The sequence below is a fragment of the Sesamum indicum genome, linkage group LG4 (assembly GCF_026168435.1).
Source record: "Sesamum indicum cultivar Baizhima isolate 11 linkage group LG4, ASM2616843v1, whole genome shotgun sequence".
NCBI lineage: Eukaryota > Viridiplantae > Streptophyta > Magnoliopsida > Lamiales > Pedaliaceae > Sesamum > Sesamum indicum.
Window position 1 is genome coordinate 1,070,528 of NC_142660.1, and position 15,311 is coordinate 1,085,838.

Below are 15,311 nucleotides of genomic sequence, written 5' to 3' on the forward strand. Positions count from 1 at the left end.
CTTCAAGATGGGAAATATTCATTTTATTGTGAAAAATACATTTGATTACGAATTCATGATACACTACATACTATATATATATATATATATATATTATTGGGTTAGAATCGACTTAGATACATTTTAGTTTTTTAACTTGTCGATCTTCAGCTCGACTTTGATAAAATTATTTCCATAAATAATTGCATTTTTAACTTATTTCAGCTAAAAGTGCGAAAGAACAATTTAATTTTATTATTTGCAAGATGAGTTTTTTTTTTTAATTATAAAAGATTTGTATAATTAGACGTTGGAGTATTTGTACAATTAAATCTAAAGTTAAACTATATCATATTATTTACCCATTATAAAAAGGAGTAAAACTTTTTTCCATTAGTTAAGAAAAAAAATAAAGGGTAAATTACAACAGAATCCTTTGAAATTTGTTATAATTATAAATATCTCTTTATTGTTTAAAAAATCACAAATACACCCATGAAACTGCAAATACTTTAACGGTACCTCATTGTGGCAGCCTATTGTAGGGATATTTGTTAGAGTATTTATAATTCCAAGAGAATATTTATAATTTTTTAAATAATGAGAGAGTATTCGTAGTTATAACTAACTTCATGAACACCCGTTGTAATTTACCCAAAAATAAAAATAGAGCAGTTAAAAATATAATGAATTAAATTGAAAGAAAAAAATTAATTAAAAAAAATAATAATAATAAGACAGAGCAGTATCATTACATCTTTGAATTTTTTTATATAAATAAGATTTGATCGAATAAAATAAATCACATAATAAATATAATATCATGTAATTAATTTAAGGACAAAATGCATAAAACCCCCCTGTGTTTTAAAAAGTCTGCAAAAAGCACCTCCCTGTTTTCAGAATAGGCTAAAAGCTCCCATGTGTTTTGTAAACTCAGCTCAATCGCCCCCTTTCCGTTAAATCCAACTAACGGTGTTAATTTCTTAGAAAATGACCGTTATACCCTTACTTAATATAAATTATTTCTTATTCTAATGACCGTTGGATTTTTTTGATCAAATATTGATCGTTAAATCTAATCAATTAATCTCAACCGTTAGATTTTGAAAAAATAAAAAGTCTAGATTCAACATATTATTTAATTTATATTATATATAAATAATTTAAAATTTTAAAAATATATTATTATTATATATTAAAAAAATAACTAACTACCCCACCCACCCCCTTCCCCCCCGCTGCCCCCCCACCCCCACCCCCACCCCCTTTACCCCGGCTTCCCCACCACCACATCTCGTCGCCGGCGACGAGATTTCGATTAAATCATCATATCTCCATAAATTTTTTACCAAATTGAGTGAGACTGGTCTCGTTAGAATCGTCTTAAAGAGACGAGTCTGATGGTGCTAGTTTGAGACCGAGATTCGATCGGACGGAGACGAATCGACGGAAAATATGTTCGGCGATCGTTGCTTGAGCCCACTCTCTATGATCGACGAAAACTCAAATTGAAGGTATGAAAATGTTCGTCTTGAAGAGAGGATTCTAATGGTACCATTGGGCGTCGGAAATTCGTCCGGACGGTGTCGAAAAATTGTTTCGAAGTTTCCGACGAAAGTGGGCGAAGTACCAGATTTTTTTTCTTTTTTTTTAATTTTTTAATTAATTTTAATTATATTAGTTAAAATATATTTTAGTAACTTAAGAATATTTTATATAATTATAATAATTAAATATTTTGGCTAATTAATAATAATTATAATAATAATTATTGTAATTAACTATATATTTTAATTAATTAAAAATAATAGTTAGATTTAATAATTAACGATTACAAAATTATTTGAATTTAAATATAATTTAATTTAATATTTCAATTTAAATTTAATATGCCAAAATTTAATTTATTTTTTAAGGTGAGAAATGACAAAAAAAATACACAAAACAAGCAAAAAACCCCTTTGTGTGTTATATAGACCCATACAGGGGTATTTTGGTCAAAAAAATCATTAAATATCAACCTAAATCGCAGAAAAAGACTACCAAACGCAGCAGACGCGCGTCTTCTCCACTTCCCGTTAGTTGCTAACAGAATGGGGGTTTTTTGCTGACTAAAACAAAACATGAGGGGGGTTTTAACCTATTCTGAAAATAGGAAGGTGCTTTTTGCATACTTTTTAAAACACAGGGGGGTTTTATGCATTTTGTCCTTAATTTAAATATAACCAGATCAGATTCGAATTAAATTGTCCATCCCTCTTTGTATTTATCTTCACATTTCTCTCTCTATATTTGTACGTACATGTTTTTTGGGATATACTGTCTGAAAAAGAAGTATACAAAATTTCTGCATGAAATCTCAAAACCCCATAAAGTAAAAAAGTGAAAAATAAACCCAGTGATTAAAAGAAAAAAAAAAAGAAAGAAGAAAAGGGTAGAAAAATTACACCCCATAATGATAATAATAGGGATAATTATGTTTCCTCCCATTATATTTGATATACTTACATATAGATCTTTTGTGATTTAATAAATTATATTTAGAGCTTTAAAGTTCGTTTTGGTATAACAAATAAGTTCATCCATCAATCAAAATTTACTGAATTTGCTAAAATTAACAATAAAATTACAAAAAAAGAAATGTATTCGCCCCCAATGGACTTATTACTGACCTGTAGCAGGTCAAATAAATCTTTTTATGATTAAATTATCCTTATACTTTCACGCATTAATGCATGTGATGAGATATATTTTTACCATTATAAGGGTAGTTTAGTGCAAAAAAAATTGATTTGGTCTGCACTGCGTCAGTTTTGGATCAATCAAAGGTAAATTTCAAATTTGATTTAATTTTTTTATTAATATGAATAAATTTAATGAATTTCGAATAATAAAAAAACTTATTTATTACACAAAATAAAACTTTAAGAGTATTGAATATAAATTCTTAAATTATAGAGGATTTATATATAATTACATCACACTCAAAGAAAGAGTGTGTAATTATCTCATAATAATAATACCATGCAACAATTATTCATTTCCCTTTTCTCTCTTAAAATAAATCTCTCTCTCTCTCTATCTATGTCTACTTTTTTCCATTTGCCAGCTCTGCATGCTCTTCTCTCCTCCCTATAAGCCTTTCTCCTTTTCTATACTTTCTCTCTCTAGAAATCCCCCCCTTCATTCGAAAATTTTGAACAGAGATAGGGAATTTGCAGAGATCTCCCAAAAGGTTTGGTGATTGAATTTGTTTGAACTTTGGCTCGTTTTAGATCCGTTGTCCGGTGTATTGATCTGGTTTCGAATTGTTTGCTTTGATTACGGTTTGAGTTATGCGATTATTGGATATAGTTTTGTGTTGATCTGAGGTATTACGGGTTATTTGTGGGATGAGCTTTGTTTTATTTTGGTTAATTAATCTAATTAGAGAAATGATCTGAATTGGTGTCATCTTTATTACGACCTAATTAATGATGAATAATCGGCTTCTGGTCTATTGGATGTTTGGGATTTGTGGCGTTTGGCCTGTCAGAGTTGAATTCTATGCTTTTCTTTTTGTTGTTTGGAGATTGAAATATTTTCTTATGATCTCTTAATCTTTAACGGAATGGTAAAAGGACGGGCCTTCATGGGGAGTTTAAGTTTTGAGGTTTTTTAACCATTCAACATCATAACTTGGTTAATTTCTTTAATTGGGAACTGAGGTTTATGAATATGCTTTGAATGTTTTTATCCTGGACTGGGGGTTTGATGATCAGCAATGTCTTGGAAATTGGTGCCTCTTAATAGTTTGATTGTGGGTTGTTTAGTTGGCAATCATGCTGTATGCTGCGTAGCATTATTCTCTTTGATTGTAAGAACATATATCAATTAGTTCTTTTGTGGTGCTTAAAACGATGCTGAAATTGGATGTGCTTGTTCTGCATGGTTTTATTAGATGCTGAAAAGTAATTAAAGGTGGAATAAGAGTACTTCTACAGGATTGTGCCCTTTTATTTTCTGGTTCTGATATTCGGACAAATTTTGTGTTATGACTTATAACACTATGTTCCATCGAATTTTGAGGTTGGAACATAGGAGTATACTGTAAATTTTGTGTGACATAAAGCTTTAATAGCACTGCGCCTTCTGGAAAGCATGAGTTGTACGCTGAGGGTATTCAAGAATTCCGAATCAGCTAGACCTTGTGCTAGTAATATATGAATGTTTTGGTGAGCAAGCACAGATGACAATTATGTTGGAAGGACATCTAAGCATATTTTTTTCCTGTGGATTGATTTTAGCTTCTTCATATGCTACTGCTATATGTCAAGGAAATGTGAGAACTTGTTGTAAGTAGAGTACATCCTTTGTAGCATGGTTATTTCCGTGTAATACTGTAGTAATGCTAAAGCAGAATTATTGTTAGGCTATATTTGAAGTTTTTGGATATCTTAAACATCACTATGTTTTTCACTGGAATAGATTCAATTGGATCCTACTGTTGGTGGGACTGTAGGTGTCTAGTTAATTCATCTTTTTATAGCTTCTTTGGCTTTTCCACTATTATGTAGGTGCTAAGTATAATTTCTGGAATCAGGGTTCCATATTATATTCATAAGTGACCAACTCTTATATATTTCTACTTTAGGTAATTAGACTAGCTAGACTGAGGAGTCCATTTCTTTTTGCTTTCAGCCTTCCTACTGCCTTGCTAAACCAAGAAATTTTTGTTGTAATAATGTTATTGATTAACCGGATTAATTGTAATTGCCTGTCAGTGTCCGGAAACTTCTATTATCTTTTTGTGGATCGTTCTGCTTGTGGAAACTATCGCACTGACAGTTTTACACAGGATAAACAACTTACATCTTATCTTGGGATTCTATTTTGATTGATTTGACAAAATTGCATTTGAACGATGTTGGGAAATATTTCATTAGCTCAAACAACTGGAGTATAATGCTTAATAATTTAATTTAGAAATGAAAATATTTTAAAGGACTCTGGCTGTTGCCAAAGTTTGTCATCTTGTCTAAATATTTAAGAAGGATGTACAATCTTAAAGCAGTTTACTAACCAATAGAAGATTCTGTGAAATATTGATCTTTTTTTGAAGTGACCGATGTCTAGCTCTGTCCTGTAACATTTCATTTTTCCAATTACATCAGTCAAGAGAGATTATTACTTAAAATTAATTGATAGTTGCTGCATATTAAGTGTTGAATTTGTGGTGCTGCAAAGAATTAGTATAATTGTCATATTGTTTTGCTTGAATATAAGCAGAATTGCTAGCCCCTTTTTTTTTGGGTTAAATGGTGATGTAGGTTTTGTTTCATCTGCTCTATGCATATCCTCTGTTAACTTCTCCTCATCATTAGAATAATTTCGGCTGCTGTCATATGGGAATGTGAAATTCCTCAATGCCATTTGTTTGGAATTCTTGCTCACCTCTTCTTTCTTCATTTATGTCAGCAGTGGATCCGTGGATTTGAAACATAGTAATAAGGACCTTGGAAATCTTCTTTCCCTTTGCCAAATCAAGGATATCACACAATGTCTAGCTCAGCAAAATCTCTGGAACCTGCTTTTCAGGGAGCGGGTCAGAAAGTGTATCCTTTCATATGGAAACTATGCTTGATTGATTAACCATTTGACTTGTTTATATTTATGTCTCAGACATGAATGTATATGAAATTGATACTTTATGAGTTTATGTCCATTTTACACTTGTGCTTCTTAGTTTGTATTTTCTCGCCTTGTTAATTAACTTAACACTTCATAGAGGGACTGAGATCTGGAGGATTGAGAACTTCCAACCAGTTCCTTTGCCGAAATCTGATTATGGAAAATTCTACTCCGGAGATTCTTATATTATCCTTCAGGTACACTGGTCTGTTTCCTCATCCACGTCTGTAAGATATTTTGCTTATTTTTTAAGGTACTTTTGTTTTGAGGAGGCAAGGTGGGCACTATGTTTGGACTTACTGTATTGAAAATACTATTGTATGCAGACAAGTCCTGGTAAGGGAGGTGGTTATCTTTATGACATACACTTCTGGCTCGGAAAGGATACTAGTCAGGTATCGATCATATTCTTATCCTTGTTTGTGGAGTAAATTCTTTACTATGTAACCTGAACTTCTGTTATTTCCTAGGATGAAGCTGGGACAGCAGCTATCAAAACTGTCGAACTTGATGCCATTCTTGGTGGACGTGCTGTGCAGTACAGAGAACTACAAGGGCATGAATCAGACAAATTCTTGTCGTATTTTAAACCATGCATCATACCACTGGAAGGTGGTGTTGCATCTGGATTTAAGAAACCTGAAGAAGAAGAGTTTGAAACACGGTTGTATATTTGTAAAGGAAAGCGTGTTGTAAGATTGAAGAAGGTAGGAAGGGAGTGCTCAAAATACTATACAATCATGGAATCATTAGAAAAAAAATAGTGTTCGATGTCATGAGCATCAATATACATCATTATTATGTCATATTGTATATATGGAAAAACAAATTGATTGATCTTCTTTTGCCTGCAGGTCCCGTTTTCACGCTCCTCCCTGAATCATGATGATGTTTTTATTCTTGACACTAAAGACAAGATATATCAATTCAATGGTGCAAACTCCAATATTCAGGAAAGGGCCAAAGCACTAGAAGTTATTCAGTTTTTGAAGGATAAGTACCACGAGGGGAAGTGTGATGTTGCCATTGTTGGTGAGTACACTCAAAATCTCTAGTATCTGCTTTTTTGGTACCTTTTATATGTATATTTATAGATCTTGTTTGATAGTATCTTCCTTTATTGTTTGTAAATCTTATTCCCCACTGCAGATGATGGGAAATTACAAGCCGAGACAGATTCTGGTGAATTCTGGGTCCTCTTTGGTGGGTTTGCTCCAATCGGAAAGAAGGTTGCTACTGAAGATGATATCATTCCGGAGAAGACCCCTGCCCAATTATACAGGTGGATATTTTTCTGTACATTATTCTATGCTGTCCCCGAGTTAGACCTGTTGGCTTGCGTGCAAATAACATTGGTGTCTATGTCAGTGGCAATTGATAGATGTATGAGATATGAAACCAGTAAATAGTCAGTTTATATCGATGTATGTTAATTGCATGTCTGCTTAATCAATAGTGCGAGTGAACTAGTTAAAGTAACAAGTTGTGGTGAGATTAGACTGCCTTCCGTGTTCCATGTAGTTGAAGAAAGACAGTCCAAGATATGAATCTTGCTTTATTTTACCATTTTGGAAAATTTGCCTTTACGTTATGAAGAGGAGACTGGAGGTGGAGCTCATGATGTCCTTCTGATGCATCCTTTTGGAAATCATAGGTCTGAAAGTTTGTATATTATGAAAGAGTGGAAATTTGTAGTGTGCTATTTGGTTGATGGATTCTTAAGAGGTAGTAAGTGAAATATTCCCACTTTGAGTTACTTTTAGTTTGTATTTCTTGAGATGATGAAATTTCTGCTGTGAATGTACAGTGAAGAATTCCGTTTGGTGAACGCACCATAGAGAGGAACTCAGATTGGATTTATTTATGCAAATAACGAGTTCTCTTTCTTTCTTTTCCCCCTCTGTACAAATTTATAAAGTATCAATTCACTATAACATTATTTGAATATGCAAACCCTCATTGTCAGTTTTCTTTTGTTTTATTAGTTCTTGTAATTGTTTATGAATCTTGAATTTGAGATACCTGTATAGGATAAGAAATTTCTTTCTTTCTAGATTTTGGTACTTCTACATTCTGCACACTGGAATTCACTAAGTTATATTTGGATGTCTCAACGTTGGATATGAAGAACAAACCCCACTATAAGAACCTGCCCAGTTACAAACTAGTGTTTAGAACTTTTTAATCTGAGGTTCAGCATCATGTTACATATGAATGTGTTATATAATTACTTATATGTGGCGCTTCTTTTACGTTGTTGTTACACATTTTGTCCTAATACAGGGACTACTTTGTTTTTGATTAGTAGACTCCCTTATTTTTTGCATTTCAAGCTGATTGTTATATTCGTGCATGCGTTCTTATTTTAAATCGCATATTTAATCTATTCTTCCTGGTGTAAGTAATTGTCTTTCTTTCCCCAATCTGAGAACTAACTTTTAGTGACCACCCCTTTTTTGCTTCTTGCCAGCATTATTGATGGTCAAGTTAAGAGTATCGATGGTGAACTTTCTAAATCAGCTCTGGAAAATAACAAATGTTATTTGTTGGACTGTGGTGCTGAGGTATTTGTTTGGGTTGGCCGGGTAACTCAAGTTGATGAGAGAAAAGCTGCCATTCAAGTTGCAGAGGTAAAATTTTACAGGCTTCCTTATCTTCCACTATAATATTTTGTTTTAAATCTCACATCCTAATGATATTTCAGGATTTTGTTGCTAGCCAAAATAGACCAAAGTCAACACATATAACTCGGCTCATTCAAGGTTATGAGACTCATTCATTCAAGTCGAATTTTGATTCCTGGCCATCAGGATCAGCTCCTTCTGTTGCTGAGGAGGGAAGAGGGAAAGTGGCAGGTATCCGTCAATCCACAGTTGTTTAAACGCATTTTCTGGACATGAATGCTGAACTGTGAGAATGTGCTGCAAATTTTTGTAGCTTTGCTTAAGCAGCAAGGTGGTGCCATGAAAGGAGCTAATAGAAGTGCTCCTGTACATGAGGAAGTCCCTCCCTTGCTTGAAGGAGGTGGAAAGACAGAGGTCTAGTTTGTGCATGTGTTTGCAATCAATATGTAATAACACCAAATTATTTGGAGTATTAATATTATGTGTTTCCAGGTTTGGTGCATAAATGGTAGTGCCAAAACTCCAGTGCCGAATGAAGACATTGGTAAATTTTACAGCGGGGATTGCTATATTGTGCTCTACACATACCATTCTTATGAAAGAAAAGAAGATTACTACTTGTGTTGTTGGATAGGGAAAGACAGCGTTGAGGTAATATAAGTGGAAACTGGCTATGTAGTAAAAGCAATCTATGCTTACTGGAAAATAGAATTATGCATGCTGTCATGCCCAGAAATTATCAAATTAGGAGATCTCTTTTGAGATAGAGAAATAATCTTTTTATGGTGATTACATTGTGAATCCCTCTGACTTTAGCCTGCCTTGATTATCAGTGCTATCAGTATTAATAGTGAGTGGGGATTGTTGGATTTTGCTTTAATCATGCCTTCAGTATGTCATGGTATAATTTTCTGGATTCAGAAAATCTTGCTTGTGATTACATCATTATATTATTTAAATTGACTTCAGACTATGGAACCATTTAGCATTATCATCAGTGACCTGATACTGAGGTAGTGAGTTATATGTGAGATATTGTACTTGTTTCCTACTTTCAATGCATCACAGTCTGATTTTGTGGATTCAGCAAGTCACTGCTCTTCTTTATCTGAAAACTTTCGTCTTAAGGCTTTTGGTTGTACTTTGTCAAAGATTGGTGTGGCTCAGAGAATGAGCTAAAAGATGAGTTACTAATTTTCAGGAGGATCAAAAGATGGCTGCTAAATTGTCCACCACAATGTGTAACTCACTGAAGGGGAGACCAGTGCAGGTAATGATAAACCTTATTGTTTTACCACAAAAGACAACCAATATAGACAGTTGAAATATGAATTTATGCTTCCTCCAGGGTCGGATATTTCAAGGGAAAGAGCCACCACAGTTTGTTGCAATCTTTCAGCCTATGGTGGTTCTTAAGGTGTGCCCCTTTTACTACTTGGAATAAGAACATAAAGTAACTGTAAACCAGAAAAAAAGAAAAAATGAAAGTGTGAACCATTTCTCTGACATTATAGTATTGTTCTGAAAGGGTGGACTGAGCTCTGGCTACAAGAACTATATAGCTGATAAAGGTTTGAATGACGAAACATACACTGCTGATGGTGTTGCACTCATCCGCATATCTGGAACTTCTCGGCATAACAACAAAGCTGTTCAAGTTGAAGCTGTAAGTTTACGTGCATGTTTGCTTACACTCATTTCTGTCTCTGTTTTTTTCTATTCTGTCTTAAATTGTTATTGCGTTCTGCATACATTCGATGCTGTAATTCAAACCTACAATTCCTAGGAACTAAAATGAATGATGCTCACAGTTTAACTATCTCCAATTTGACTTTTATTACCAAGGGCAAGAAATTAATGCTTTGCCCCTCAGTGTTTATCCTGCTTGAACTCTAATAAAGACCTTTATGCTTGGGTGAATTTGTCTGATCTTTAATAAAATTCTGTCATACTTTTTAGGTGGCAACATCATTGAATTCAAATGATTGTTTTCTGCTGCAATCTGGATCATCAATTTTTAGTTGGCATGGTAATCAAGGCACCTTTGAGCAGCAACAGTTAGTAGCCAAAGTTGCCGAATTCCTGAAGGTATACATCTTGTGGAAGTTCACATCAGGTGTTCAGATTCTTGTTTAAAAATGATCTCCTAATTTGTAAATATCATTGCACTATCTAGGTTATCATTGAATGATGTGAAAGGAATAGTACTGATTGGTATATGTGAATGGCTTTTTATTCATCTAATTGCCTAATTGTTTTAGTTTGATGTTGATATCATTTTGGGTAGTGACTTAACATCTCAAAATTCAGCTTGAATCTCTGGTATTTTTCCAATTTGGGCTTGAAACCTGCAGTTTGAAACCATGGGTTATATCAAGTAGTTTTTTCCACAAAAACCTAGGTTGTGTTAAAAATTCTCCATCAATAAAATTTTCGCAAGCATTGCAAACTTTGAGGCTTGTTCAGCCTGCGTTGATGTGGTGGTGGAAGTGCAAAATTGGATAGTTCATGACTGATGTTTCCTACTGGACTTCTGCTGATGTGAGTGAGTATTGGTATCAAATCATCCGGTTCCCTGTGCTTTTAGCAGTCTGAATGCTCAAATGTCTAACTACTGCCTTTTAATTAGTAGGGCTATAAGTAATGGGCATTAGGAACTTAGCTGACCTTTTTATAGCGCATCTCAAAATCGTGTCTTCAAGATACTTATTTGTCTCTATCTTATACCTTCTGTTGTAATTGACAACTTTAATTTCCTACATCTTCATGAACTCAGCCAGGATCAACCATCAAGCACACCAAAGAAGGAACTGAGAGCTCATCTTTTTGGTTTGCTCTAGGAGGAAAACAAAATTACACCAGTAAGAAGGTCTCGCCTGAGGTTGTTAGAGATCCCCACTTGTTTGCATTCTCCTTTAATAAAGGTAGCAGTCTTATATTACGCTTGTTTTACTCCTCTCCTTTTAACCTAGTATGATTTTGCTGACATCTTCGATCTAGCAATTTCCTTTCTCTAACTTTTTCTCTGTTGATGCACATGCTGCCACATGGACCCTCAGGGAAGTTTGAGGTAAACATTGTATTAGGGTCAGTTTAAAGTTTCCTGAGCTGCTTATGCATTATAAACACGTGGATCCCTAAAGGATGTTCATTTGCCAGGTGGAAGAAATATATAACTTCTCTCAAGATGACCTTTTAACTGAGGATATATTGATACTCGACACGCATGCTGAAGTGTTTGTTTGGGTTGGCCAATCAGTAGATTTGAAAGACAAGCAAAATGCTTTTGAAATTGGACAGGTATTGGACATTTTAGATTTTCAATTGCTAGCGTTGTTCTTCCTTATGTGCCCAATTGACCCCGAAGCTTATCGCAGAAATACGTGGACATGGCTGTGTCCCTGGAGGGGTTGCTCCCAAATGTTCCATTATATAAAGTTACTGAAGGAAATGAGCCATGCTTCTTCACCACATATTTCTCATGGGATCCCGCTAAAGCTAGTGTATGTCACAGTTTCTCTTAATCTCAGGGCCATCATGATATTTCTTGTTTATTTTGGGATGTTTGTTGTCAACCAAATTTTGTGACATGATTTCCATGCCTCCTAATTTTCAACTTATCAGTGTGAGAGGCGGTTCCACTTGCAGGCATTATTTATGCCTTCAACTTTTAACACACTCAAAAAATTAGTTGCCTCTTTTCCATGTAGATGGTAAAGCTGAATGTCTTTAACATGCATTTTAACTTCTGAAGCTACCTGGTTCAAATCCGATTATACGCTACACATGCCATTGGTCAAGAATTCTTTTAATATTTGTGGGATAAAATTCAGGTCTGTTTAAGCATTAACCGGATGGTTGAATTAAAAGATACTATTATCTTTTAGAATAAATTGTTGGCCATTGAGTACATGAGATCATGATGTACTTCATAATGTCTTCATGGTAATTCTGGTGGAAGAGATTCTTGTGCTTTTTCCAGTTGTAGAGAAAAGTTGGTTTCCATATGATATTTGTACCATATATGCCCAGTTAACAAATTTTCCTGTGTTTGATAAAATAGGCACATGGAAACTCATTTCAAAAGAAAGTCATGCTACTCTTTGGTGCTGGTCATGCTGCAGAGGTAAACTAAGAATGGTGCAATGTTATCTACTTGGTTCTTGTGATTTTCGATGTTTGTTTTGTCAAGTGCTTTTTCTGGATATTTTGTTATCCTGTTCCTTGGCTAGAGTATATGTTAAAGCAGAAAGGGGGTTGGGAAAGGGATCAGAATGGCCCCTGGTGCAAGTTGGTATTGCCGATGCAGTTTGTTTATTTGTCATCTAGAGGCTTGTTAGATATATTGGCTGCTTTTGATTTTTAGTTTCAGATAGATGTTTAAGAATGCTTTGATTGTGAACATGTACGTTTAATTTTCTCTTGCCTGCCATTGTTAATTGCAAAAATTTCAACTTCCGTGCTAGCATTATCTTTTGTTAAATGCAACCTCTCAACATTCCTTGGGAGAGAGATTAGCTGCTTTCTGATTTTTAATTTAGATTGTTCAAGAATGTCTTTGCATCTTGAAATGTACGAGCAATATAGTATATATTCTCTTGCCTGTCATTGATAATTGCAGCCTCTCAACTTTCTAGCTCTCTTTATCCTCTTTTTCTATTTATCGTAGTTCAGTTAACAGAATTGCTCTATGTTGGGGCACATATTCTGCTGGGAGTTGAGTTTTTAGTTAAAATTATAACTGGATTTTCATTCTAGAATTTTATTCCCATCTTTAATTTTGCATTTATCCTTGTGCTTGCTGCACAAGTTGCAGTAGGGATGTTTTGGTTTGTTGAAACTTGAAATATTGATCTTCTTTTTCTCTATTGTAGAACTTGAGTTTTCAGATTTTGCTTGATATTGAATTGAATTGGTTTACGCATTATGTATATCAGGAGAAATCCAATGGTTCAAATCATGGGGGACCAACACAAAGAGCTTCAGCCTTGGCTGCTTTGAACTCTGCATTCAGTTCATCTTCATCTCCAAGGGCTGCTTCTAACCCAAGGCCAGCAGGGAAAAGTCAGGGGTCACAGAGAGCTGCTGCAGTGGCTGCTTTATCATCCGTTCTGACTGCTGAAAAGAAACGATCATCTTCAGTCTCTCCTGCGCGGCCAAGTAGAAGTCCACGTGCAGAAACTAGCTCTCCCGGTACCATGATTTTTTGAATATATCCTGGTTCATGTGTCCCATTCATTTGAGTGAAGTTAAAGCACTTTAGATCAAATCAGTAATAACTCGGACTGTTTGCTTTTGATGACTACAAACCACGTTACGAAGCATTAGCTGAATACATCTCGATGTTATTGCACTTGTAAGAACGAGTTTAGACACTCCAAATGAAGTCGGACATCTTCCCCTATCACTTTCAATGCTCTACTATGTTAATTGCACTCACCCTCTGATAATCTAATCCATTTTGTCTAAAGATCTGATTGCTATACTCCAAATGTGGGTTTCTGGAGGCTAACCTTAGTTTGTTCTCTGACGAGAACTGACATGTTTCACTTTGGTTTCTACTATTTGATTATTACTTCTGATGTTTTCAGTTTCTGCCAAAAGTGAAGGCGCTGGTGAGGTCGAACACCCCACAGAAGTTCTGAATGTCAAGGGAACTGAGACAGGTGAGGCGGCCCCAGAAACTAATGGGGGCGACTCCGGATCAAAGCCAGAGAATGACCAGGAGGAAAACGACTCTGAAAGTAATCAGACTACATTTAGCTATGAACAGTTGAGGGCTAAATCCGACAACCCAGTTAAAGGAATTGACTTTAAACGAAGAGAGGTTTTTGATGCTTGGTCCCTTTTATCTATTTCACTTTATTACATCATAGCAACGCTAATTCTTTCTTCCAAAACCTTCAGGCTTATCTTTCTGATGAAGAGTTCAAGTCGGTGCTGGGAATGGCAAAAGATTCATTCTATAAGTTGCCCAAGTGGAAGCAGGACATGTATAAAAGGAAAGTCGACCTCTTCTAGAAATGGATTTGCAAACTAAGTGCTGTTTTCCCTTATACCTGCAAGTTTTTGTTTGTTCCTCATCTATACTCCGGGTGCAGCCTACTTTTATGGGTTTTGAAGCCTGGACCGTGCATCTAGATTTTTGCAGTCTGCCTTACCATGCATCAAGTTGTGGGTATTTATTTTGATTATGTGGTGTCCGCCTTGAAGAGTGATTTACTTTTTTTTTTTCCGTCTCGTCTTCAACTACTTCTGCATGTGCCATGATCCCGGATTGTAGTTCGAAAACAACAGGCAGGTTATAAATTCTTTGATTTGGTTGGTATGTATCTCAGGTTTGTCAACACTGAATTTCCTCTTTCCCTTCATCCTTTTAGTCATTTATTTTATTTTATTTTCACTTAGAAGAGGGTGTATATGTATTGCATTTGTACATGCTAAGGAATGTAGATGAAGTTGTTTGCCATTAGATTCTATAAATATTGTACTTCTATTGAGTACTCTGTCGTTGTCGGTTCTTGAATTCGCTTGAACAGGACAATTTGAGTGAAAATATTGGCCTGAAAATTATGTCTAGTATGTTTTGTATTTATGCAAGAGATGTTCATCTTTTTCACTCTTCATTCTCATCTTATGAAATAATACTTACTATAGGTCCAATTTTATGATAGGAACAATTGCTAAATTTACATAGAACAGGTCATAATTTTTAAAATTCAAACAACAGCCCAATCTCATGTTTATTTCTTATTGAATTTAATACTCCATGTATAAAGAAAATTGTGATGAATTCTCTATTTTTGGTAGCATGTATTTATCATTCTTGATTTTTTCCCCCTAAATGATTCTTGATCAATCAATCTGAAATCTAAAAGATTCGAGGCCACTGAAGTTCAATTTATTTCTCTTTCTAAAATTTGAATTTATTTATCTAAATCCAAATTAATCAAAGCATCCACCAAAAAATAATGAATTATTTAACACTAATCACGACAAAATAGGGGTGTTCCAGCCATCATTATAACTGATGGG

The 15,311-nt window shown here is 34.6% G+C and overlaps 1 protein-coding gene across 2 annotated transcripts; it reads left to right on the forward strand.

Moving 5' to 3' along the window:
• Positions 1 to 3,055: 3,055 nt before the first annotated feature.
• On the forward strand, positions 3,056 to 14,776 carry LOC105159823 (villin-3). Of its 2 annotated transcripts, none has more exons than XM_088879578.1 (23): positions 3,056 to 3,217; positions 5,443 to 5,576; positions 5,750 to 5,849; positions 5,979 to 6,047; positions 6,123 to 6,359; positions 6,507 to 6,684; positions 6,802 to 6,934; positions 8,123 to 8,282; positions 8,357 to 8,507; positions 8,590 to 8,690; positions 8,769 to 8,927; positions 9,478 to 9,546; positions 9,625 to 9,693; positions 9,805 to 9,942; positions 10,236 to 10,364; positions 11,053 to 11,200; positions 11,336 to 11,346; positions 11,436 to 11,576; positions 11,654 to 11,779; positions 12,340 to 12,402; positions 13,214 to 13,469; positions 13,868 to 14,103; positions 14,184 to 14,776. In XM_088879578.1, the coding sequence occupies exons 2-23, from the start codon at positions 5,521 to 5,523 to the stop codon at positions 14,295 to 14,297; spliced, it is 2,844 nt and encodes a 947-aa protein (XP_088735704.1). In that variant the 5' UTR covers positions 3,056 to 3,217; positions 5,443 to 5,520; the 3' UTR covers positions 14,298 to 14,776. The 2 variants fall into 2 exon arrangements, with proteins under 2 accessions (XP_088735704.1, XP_088735703.1); XM_088879577.1 differs by having other exon boundaries at positions 3,058 to 3,217; positions 5,440 to 5,576.
• Positions 14,777 to 15,311: the final 535 nt, after the last annotated feature.

What these genes read in the sequence shown, in the direction of transcription:
- LOC105159823 (XM_088879578.1), top strand. Translation starts at nt 5,521, where the DNA reads ATGTCTAGCTCAGCAAAATCTCTGGAACCTGCTTTTCAGGGAGCGGGT. An exon ending in CTGCCATTCAAGTTGCAGAG is followed by an intron (nt 8,283 to 8,356) that starts GTAAAATTTTAC and finishes ATGATATTTCAG; the next exon opens with GATTTTGTTGCTAGCCAAAA. An exon ending in GGGAAGAGGGAAAGTGGCAG is followed by an intron (nt 8,508 to 8,589) that starts GTATCCGTCAAT and finishes AAATTTTTGTAG; the next exon opens with CTTTGCTTAAGCAGCAAGGT.